The 9,505-nt window shown below is 47.9% G+C and overlaps 1 protein-coding gene across 1 annotated transcript; it reads right to left on the bottom strand.

The window, feature by feature from the left end:
• Positions 1 to 2,102: 2,102 nt before the first annotated feature.
• CCL5 (C-C motif chemokine ligand 5) lies at positions 2,103 to 8,244 on the bottom strand. The gene is made up of 3 exons (XM_024757604.1): positions 8,007 to 8,244; positions 6,519 to 6,630; positions 2,103 to 2,584 (listed from the first exon to the last, which is right to left on the bottom strand). Exons 1-3 carry the CDS (start codon positions 8,080 to 8,082, stop codon positions 2,497 to 2,499), a joined length of 276 nt encoding a protein of 91 aa, XP_024613372.1. The 5' UTR covers positions 8,083 to 8,244; the 3' UTR covers positions 2,103 to 2,496.
• Positions 8,245 to 9,505: the final 1,261 nt, after the last annotated feature.

The raw sequence follows: 9,505 nt of genomic DNA, 5'->3' as shown, positions 1-9,505 counted from the left end.
CCTCCCTCCTTGGCAGCAAGAGATGGAACTCTTTTTTTTCCTTTTGATCACTGAGCACACTTATTTTATTTCATTTTAGAAAAAAAAATCTGAGTTTTAAAAAGTATGTGGGGATTTCTTTGGCGGTCCAGTGGTTAAGACTCAGCACTTCCACTGCAGGGGGCCTGGGTTCAATCCCTGGTTGGGGAGCTAAGATCTCACATGCCGCCCACATGCTGTGAGGCACTGCCAAAACTAAAAAAAATAAAAATAAAAGAAACTCTGGAATTATTAAAACAAAATATATAAGAACAGCAATAATAAAAAAATGCAAATGTGGATAGTCACATATATTGACACTGAAAAGTAGAAATGCCATCCCTTTACAGATTTTATCTCAGAGTCTATCAGCTGTACATCAGCTTCCATTGCCACCAACAGCTGACTCTTGTAGAGTCCTCGTGCTCGCTGAGCCACTGCTTCTGTCGAAGGTTTCATGTCATTTGTGCTACACAGAATTCCTTTCATTGCTTGCAGTGATTGCTACACTGCAACCTCCACACCTAGCATAGTGCCTGGCACACAGCAGGCAGCTTGCTGTAGTGAGAAAACACAGGCCACCAAGTCCTCCGACTGGACCGTCGCTTGCAATAAACTGACGTGCTGCACTGAGAAAGACAGCGTCACCACGTGGTTTTCCTGCCGAGAATGTTCATCCTGAATCTACGTCTGAGGAAACAATAGGCAAACCCACCTTAGGAAATATTCTACAAAAATCCCATCTGAACTCCTGAAGAAAATACCAATATATCTTAAGGACAAAGAAAGTCTGTTGAAGGACACTAAAAAGGCCTGACAGCTAAATTCAATATGTGCCTGTAATTGGAGCCTGGATTTTAAGAAATAGCTCTGGAGGACATAATTGGGACAATTGTGGGGATTTGATCGTGGACTCTATGTTAGAAAATAATATCGTGTCAGTGTTAAATGCTCCTCATTCTGTGGCTACGCAGGATGTCCTTGTTATTAGGAGATACACACTAAAACTGGGGGGGGGAAGTGATACCACATCTGCAACTTTCATTTCAGAAAAACACGTACATACCAACCATCTGTATAATACACGTGTGTGTGTATATACACACACATATATGCACGTAGATAAAGCAAATGTGGTTAAATGTGAATATTTGAATCTAGATGAAGGGTATATGGGTGTATTCTTGCAAATTTCACTAGGTTTGAAATTTTGCAGATTAAAGATGGAAAAAAAAAAGCAGCAGCTTTGGCATTGGACTTTGGACCTGGTGCGTCTAAATGTTAATTGTACCACCTTCCACCCCACCTCCCCTGTTTTTCTGGTTTGTTTGTTTTTTGTTTTTGTTTTGCTTTGGGGCTTTGGGCAAGTTATTTCCATCTCTTGCCAAGGGCTTTCCCCCACTGTAAACAGGGTTAATCATACTCCCTGCCCCAGAGGGTCGTGAAGATGAAGGATGGTGGATGTAGGGAGCTGGCAATGCCTGGCACAGAGTGATAGCGCGGTTAACGCTGGCTCTGATTATGTGGATATATTTGCCAAGACAGGTTCACGGGAAGGAACACATCGATGGGAAAGTTGGAATACTCCCACCTGAAAAGTGCTGGTGCCGTGGTAGAAAACAACAAAATCCCTCCTTCTCTTTATTTGAAAGAACTGAGGTGTTTTGGGAGTGCCATGAAATCCCATTCCAGGGGCACGAGTGGTATGTCAAAGAAACCCACTGCTGGTAAGGGGTAGGGTGGGCTAGGGTGGAAGCCAGCAGAGTAGGCGGAAGGGCCGACCATGGTCTGAGGAAGCAGGGAGGTATGTGGTGGGAAGTGAGAGAAACTCTCGGGGCCTCGGGGCTGGGAGGTAGTGACTCTTGTCTCCCTTCAGAGTGGATGAGCCACTGGTCCCTTTACCTGCTCTGTCCTGCCCAGGCCCCTTTTCAGAGAGCCTGTGCCCCCGGGGCCTGCTCACTGCATAGGGCCACAACCCCCAACTCCAGGATGGACACCAGATGTGACCAGCCCTGGATCCAATGCTTAATGCTCACGAGGAAGGGGGGTTCCCGACAGGAAGTCAAACCAGGAGCTTGCTTTGTAATTGCTTTGAGAATTTTAATGAAACTCTGATTTCTTACATTTGCCAGTCAGCCCTTCCCAGTGAGGGGCTGAGGTGGGCGCTTTGGTCATGGGGCATGACCGTAGGAGCCCAGTCTCCCTCCCTCCTTCTCCTCCAGAGGTGCTGACATCCTTCCTGACTGCAGAGCGGTGGCCGGGCGAGGGCTCTGAAGCTCGGAGCCTAGAGACCTCCTGTGCACAAGGCAGAGCCCCAGGAGCCCTGGGAGGCTTTTACAGCAGCTGCTGTGGGTGGTGGAATCTGTGCCCTCCAAGGAGCGGGTGGGAGGAGGGCACTGGGGGGAAACCTCCCAAGCTGTTTAGGACAAGAGCAAGAAGCAAAGTTTGCACAAGTTCAGGTTCAAGGCGTCCTTTATCCTAGCTCAACTCTAAAGCGTTGATGTACTCCTTCACCCATTTCTTCTCTGGGTTGGCGCACACCTGGCGATTCTTTCTGGTGATAAAGCTGTGGGAGAGAAGAGGGTGAGACCTGGTCAGTGCTGGGAGCGCCAGTTTTGGAGATGAGGTGGATTGAGGCGGGGGGAAGTGGTACTGGGTGGGTTAGTTCTGGAGCTCCATACGATTGTATTGGTGGCGTTCAAGGAGAGAACATTTTCTCTTCTGTTGGGTCAAAGGGCTCCAAGCCAGAAGCAGTCCTGTGTGCATTTTAACCCCCCCGCCCCCCAAGCCGCAAAAACACATGCAGCCTGGAGATCTAAGGGGATACGGGGCCCTAGGAGCCCAGGCTTGAGCTGGTCAACCACTTCCCAGCACTTCCTGTTTCAGACCCTGTGCTGCGTGCTGAAGATGCAGAGAAAAAGAGGTGTCTTCCAGGAACTGAGTCATGGCTGAGTAAGTGGGAGATGAGGTGGTGAAACAAATGTGTGATCTGGCCTTAGATAACACAGTGCCTGGCACACATAGACACTCGACAGAGGAACCCATCTGCGTGTGCCTGGGTGAACAGAAGAAGGGCATGAACTTGAGTCTTGATTTCACCACTTACTAGTTAGATCACCTTGGGCAAATCACTTAGGGCCTCTGAGTCTATACGTTTACCTCTAAAATGTGGACAGAAATAATTCCTAGTTAGCACAATTGTTGTGAAGCTCAGATGAGATAGTATATATAAATTAGTTTTGGAAAATACCATGCATGTGTTGTTATTGGGGTGTTGCGGGACCTCTGCCTTAGGGTGGATCAGAGCAACATGAGCCCAAACTGGACACCATGGCTCGGAGAGGTTGAGGACCCTGCGATACTGGCAGATGTCAAAGCACTTCTACCAATTAACCGGCCAGAATGTGGAGGCCGGTGAGGGCGGGAGGCCTTATCTCTACAGGTGTTGATGGTGTAAGTTGGAAGGCTCACAGGCCGGGGATCATGGGCTACGTCCAGCTGCCTGCCTTACCTGTTTGCTGGGAGACTGGTTCTCTCTGAGGGACACCCTGGGCCTGGCCAGCAGTGCTACCCATTAATGTGTTACTGTGGAGCTAGCCCTGCCTATGTGGACCGTTCTCATTTTGGCTTCTCCTTCAGGATGCTTTCCTGCACCTTTTTGAGATGTTTCCAGACAAAGTGAAGGCTTAGGTTATCTGATGAGAATGAGGATTTCTTGGCCCCTTTTCATGCTCTATCATGGAGAGCGTTTTTTCTCAGGGAAGCTGCTTCCCCTTCTCTGAGCCTCACTCAGAGCTACCTGACCACCTCACTTTCTCCCCTGCCTGGTGTGCAGAGAAGAAAGGGAGCAGAAGGGGTGTACTGGGCTCTGGTGCCTCCTAGTATTTGTCTTCTTGTTTGGGGTGGCGAGGGAGCTTCCGATGCAGACCCTGCCCTCGGCAAGCCAGGTGTCATACAGGAGATCCTGCAGACTCACTGTCTTTCCTCAGCCCCCTTGGCCTGAGGCCAGGAAGTCGAAAGGCCAGGAAACCGACATCTGGGGGGAGGGTTGCCCAGGCTTCCTGCTGCTGCTCCCTGCTGAATGTGATACTGGCTAGCAGCCCCCGTTGCCAAGCCTTCTCTCCGTGCCCACTCTGTGGGGAGCCTCTCCTGGCCTGACTTCCCTCCACCTTCACCTGCCCCTTGAGAGCAGGTGTGCTCAACGTGGCTGCCCTTCTCTCCTGTGCGCTTCCTCAAGTCTCTGGCCCTGGGTCTGGCACACCGTAGGTGCTTAATGGATATTTATTGAATGAGTTAGTGACTGAATGTTTTGCATTCACTCCTCGAGTTTCACTTGTCACTTCTATGTATATAATAATACATTTAGAGGGGGAGAAGGATGATGATGTAAGTTAACAACTTATCAGGCACCTAACTGTGTGCCAGGAAATATTCTAATGTTATCTTTCTTTTTATTATCCTCACTTTGACCCAGTGAGGGAAATACCTCTCTTTTACTGCACTTTGCCGATGAAGAAATTGAGGCTCAGAGAGGTTAAGTGACGGGCCCAAGCTCATGCAGCTACTAACTGGCAGAGCTGGGATTTTAATCAAGACAGACTAGCCGGAACAGCCAAGACTGCTGTATTCCTGCCACTGTGACATCGGGAGACCCCTTCCTCCTATAAAAAAAAAGTCACATCTCCGGCCCCAGCACCCTTTCCTCGGCTACAAACTCTTCATCGTACATTCCCTGCTGGACTTTCCATAGAGTTGTTGTGCTGGCACCTTGGTCCTTTCCTTTTTAAACAGCTCTTCCTCAGGACTTCAGGGGGCTCCACCTTCCCCCTTCTCCAGGTCTGGGTTGAAACCTCAGCATCACACTCAACCCCTCTCTCTTCCTTGCTACCGACCTCACAGCCCCTGCCAGGGCTTGCTGATTCCACCTCAGAAGCTTCCTCACCCCGTCTCTCCTTCGCTTCAGGTCCTGTTCAGCCTCAGTACCACTCATGTGGACAACAGCAGCCTCTCCACTGGACCTCTCTTGTCTAGACTTTCCCCGTTCCAGCTCATTTCACACTTTTGCTTCATTGTGCTGACACTCAAGGCCCTCAGTGCTTTCCTATACGGAGACTCTACAAAAACCAGAGGAGAGTCTTGGCGACATCCCCTCTGCCTCATACACCCTGTCCCTCAGTACAGTCCCAAGTCAAACAGCACTTTTTGCAGCAAACTTCGCCTAAATCCCTTCTCTTAGCTAAGCCCTGAATCGTGGTGTGTTCCCTCTTTCCTTTTGTAACATTCTTATGCAGGGTGCCCTGGTCATTGCTACATCTGTCTTAGACTGTGAGCCCCAGAAGGGCAGGGATGGTGGTTTACTCCACTCTGCCTGCCCATAATAGGTGCTCAAAGAAGGATTTTTTTTCCTTTTGAAAAATACTTGTTTTCAGAGATAAAATTATTAGTGCTACATTTCTTTTGGCTGTGCCACATGACATGTAGGATCTTAGTTCCCCGACCAGGGATGGAACCCGCGCTCAGAGTCTTAACCACTGGACCGCTAGGGAAGTCCCAGTAGTGCTAAATATTATTGCTATACTTCGAAAGATTCAGCAGGACCAAAGGCCAAATCTGAATACCTGTAACTTTGCCAGTGTCACAGAAATTTTTGGATTAAAAAACGTCATCATTATATGGAAAACTTCGTGATTGCCCCATTTTCATTCTTTAAGTCTCTGTCATCTTAAACTTCTTAAGCCACTATCACTAATGACCTTGCTAGAGTAGAAAGAGGAGGCTCCAGAAACAGGCTCCATCCCTCCCTCACTTACTGTACAACCTTGGGCAAGTCACCAAACCTCTCTGGGTCTCACTTTCATTATCTGAAATGTGGAGAAAATTATGCATACCTGTCCGGGATGTTATGATAAAATGTAGAGATAATGCATGTAAGACATTTGACACACAGTAGGTACTTCCTAGGTAGCAAGGATTATTATTTTTCTAAATATGGTAGCTTATGTATTTAAAGGAGAATCTCATTTCATTATTTCTTCATCAATCAATAACTTATTTTTTTTTAACACGCTTGACTGCAACTAGGGCCTTGACCTCTGACCTCTCCTCTTTAGCTCCTTTTGAAGTTGCAGGTGGATTTGATTGGGTGTCGGATATGAGGGACTGCGGGGTTCTTAACTGGAAAGAGATGACTGAGTCGATCTTCTCCACCCAGGGGCATGGCAGACCAGGTTCAAGAAACAGTCACATCCATAAAGATCAGAGACCTAACCTAGCCCATCAGAGTGGGGAGGATCCTTCAGGAACACCTTGTCTAGCCTTTTTCCACAATAGCGGGGGAATCTGAAGCTAGAGAGGGCGGAACCATGGTTATTTGAGCAGCCGGAGGATGGGTGGGAGTGGATGGGGCACCATCTCTGAGGGCTCATGGTGGGGGGACTGGCTCTGGGGCAAAAGGTGTCCCTCCCTCACCCCCTGGAGGGTTCCACAGGGCTGATACTCACACGACTGCTGCCATGGAGCACTTGCTGCTGGTGTAGAAATATTCCCGGAGGTGGGCGCGGGGCAGCGGGCGGGAGAGGTAGGCAAAGCAGCAGGGTGTGGTGTCCGAGGCATCTGGGAGAGGGAAGAAAGAAGACTCCTGGATTCATTGCCAATGCGCACTGGGTATTGTGCTGGGTGCTTTATATGAATTATCTTTTTTAAAGTTTTTTGTTTTTAAAATATTTATTTATTTATTTGGCTGCGCCGGGTCTTAGTTGCAGCACGTGGGATCTTCGTTGCCTCATGTGAAATCTTAGTTGCGACCAGGGATCAAACCCGGGCCCCCGGCATTGGGAGCGTGGAGTCTTAGCCACCGGACCATCAGGGAAGTCCCTATATGATTTATCTTGAACAGACTATTATCCTCCTTTGGCTGAAACTGAGGCTCAGAGAGGTAAAGTCACTTGGCCATGGACACACAGTGCCAGAGTGGGGATTCCCTCACCTAATCCTTGAGCCTTCCCTCTGTACCACGACCCCATCCATGCCTTTGGCTCTGATGGCATCCTGCATTTCCTCCGGGCTTGTCTTAGGTCTTCTGCCCTTATTCTTGCTCTCCTAGGATCCTCAATGGGTTCAGAACTTGGTTTCTTTGAGACCTAGGGTGGGTTGCGGGGAGGCTTCCAAAACTCAGACTTCATGACTGAGCCAGGACCCCTAAGAGAGGCCTGAAGATGCATATTTTATCCTGGGACCCTCTGGCTGAGGCATACTGAGAAGGGCTCTGAACAGAGAAGGAGGACTTTTTGTTGGTCAGTTAATTCAGGATGGCCCCGGGAAGTGTCAGTTGCCATTTTCCAGCAGAGTAGTAGTGTTTCAGAGCCAAACAGAGCTGGGTTTGAACACTGCTTTCCTTACTTCCTAGTTGCGTGAACTTGGACAAGTTACTTAACCTCTCCGGGGTTCTATAAGTCGAGGACAGCTACTCAAAGAGTAGGTGTGAGCATTAAATAAGATGATATTTGCAAAGCAATCAGCACAATGCTTGACCCAGAGTGGGCATTTAATTAGATTTTGTTATCCTTTATCAAGTCCCACTTTTTTCCATCTGTGAAATGGAGGGAATATGACTGTCCCAGGAGAGTTTTACTTAGTGCTTAGAAGCTTCTTAGAAACCCTGCTGCTGCTAGACATGAGTTAGTCATGTTTGGAGGTCAGCTCGAGCTGCCCCTGCCTGCTAGTATCCCCAGCAACAGTCCACACTCAGCGAGCACCTGTAGGGCTTGGGGTGTAGACCTTGATGACACATACAAGTTGTTCAGAGGGTCCCTGCCATGAAGTGGCTTTGAGATCTATCAGGGACAACTGGACATCTGGGTAAAGCAGTACAGGGGAATGTAAGTCATAGGGTTCAGATGGTATAAATGCTACAGTTGAAAAGAGGGCGAGATCTGGGCCAGTCTAAGGATTGGACCCCGGGGGGTGTGGTGGTCAGGACCTGGACTTACATGGGGAGGCAGATGCAGGAGCGCAGAGGGCAGCCATGGTGAGGATGACAGCGAGGGCGGCGGCGGAGACCTTCATGGTAGCTGTGAGCAGAGGCTGTGGGAGATCCACCTGCTGTCTCAGGATCCTCTGCAGGGATTCTCTGCAGCTCAGGCTGGCCCTTTTTATAGGGAGCCCGGCCAGTAGAGGGGGCACCCTCACTAGGGGAGTTTCCAAAAGAGCAGCCACACACTGGCTGATATCATAAGTGAAATTGCACAAAACAGAAAAGAAAACTGAAATAGCCTCCGGAAATATGAGTCTCTCTCTCTCTCCCTCGCTGCTCTCTTCACTGCCCTCCAGTCCAGAGTGAGCTCATCACTTCCCTCTTTGCCCTTGAGAAGAACCAGCACAAGCAACGGTGGTGGAAAAATCTCTTCCTCTGCTGGCATCCTCAGCTTCGTGTGCCAGGGCAGGGGTCCTCCCAGAGGTCAGGAAGCTGCTTCCCTGGGGACAGGAGGAAGGGCAGTACGACGAGATCAGAGCCCAGGTGCCCTGGCTCTTGCTGCAGTGCTCGGTCCGCTAAGTACTGCTCACCATGAAAAGGTTCATGGTTGGGACATCCTTGAAACTGAATGAAGTGGTGGTCTGGATTAGAGCCGAGGTCCTTCCTCCATTCCAAAGAATTGGATACAGTCAATCTTCATCAGTTCCTATTTGGATAATTCAGAATTAGTGACAGTTTGGCCTGGGTTGGGCTGAAGTTGACTTCTGAATTATCTAAAAGTGTCTATTGACAGTAACAAAGGCAAACGCATTTTAAAAAGCGTAATTAAAAGAAAAACATAATCTTACACCAAGGATGTTTTTTGCTAGCTATCGTCACATATGTAACTTGGTGGCTGAGGGTGACTGAATCACCCAGAATGGGGAGAACTTGTCTCATTTCTTCCACCCGAAGACTTTGACGCAGGATGGTTATTATTCTCCCTTTATAGAAGTGGAAACCGTGCCTCAGAAGAGGTCATTGAGGTCCTCGAGGTCACACAGCAATAAGTGGGATTTGAACCCAAGTATTTTTTTTTTCAGATTGACTTAAAAAAAGAAATTGAACCATAGTTGACTTACAAATTGTGTTAGTTTTAGGTATACAGCAAAGTGATTCAGATATATATATATGTATAGATACATATATATCTATATATATACATGTTCTTTTTCAGATTCTTTTCCATTGTAGGTTATTACAAGCTACTGAATATAGTTCCCTGTGCTATACAGTAGTTCCTTGTTGTTTATCTATTTCATATGTAGTAGTGCGTATCTGTTAATCCCAAACTCCTAATTTATCCCTCCCTCTGCCCTTTCCCTTTGGTAACCATAAATTTGTTTTCTGTGTCTGTCAGTCTGTTTCTGTTTTGTCAATAAAGTTCATTTGTATCATTTTTTAGATTCCACATATAATTGATACCATATAGTATTTCTCTTTCTCTTACTTAGTATGATAATCTGTGATGTCTGA

This window comes from Neophocaena asiaeorientalis, unplaced genomic scaffold (assembly GCF_003031525.2).
Source record: "Neophocaena asiaeorientalis asiaeorientalis breed wild unplaced genomic scaffold, Neophocaena_asiaeorientalis_V1.1 scaffold327, whole genome shotgun sequence".
NCBI classification, from domain to species: domain Eukaryota; kingdom Metazoa; phylum Chordata; class Mammalia; order Artiodactyla; family Phocoenidae; genus Neophocaena; species Neophocaena asiaeorientalis.
Note: the sequence above shows the minus strand (reverse complement) of the source record. Positions and strands in the feature narration are given on the sequence as shown.

What these genes read in the sequence shown, in the direction of transcription:
- CCL5 (XM_024757604.1), bottom strand. Translation starts at nt 8,082, where the DNA reads ATGAAGGTCTCCGCCGCCGCCCTCGCTGTCATCCTCACCATGGCTGCC. An exon ending in TCCTGCATCTGCCTCCCCAT is followed by an intron (nt 6,631 to 8,006) that starts GTAAGTCCAGGT and finishes TCCCTCTCCCAG; the next exon opens with ATGCCTCGGACACCACACCC. An exon ending in TGCTCCATGGCAGCAGTCGT is followed by an intron (nt 2,585 to 6,518) that starts GTGAGTATCAGC and finishes TCTCTCCCACAG; the next exon opens with CTTTATCACCAGAAAGAATC.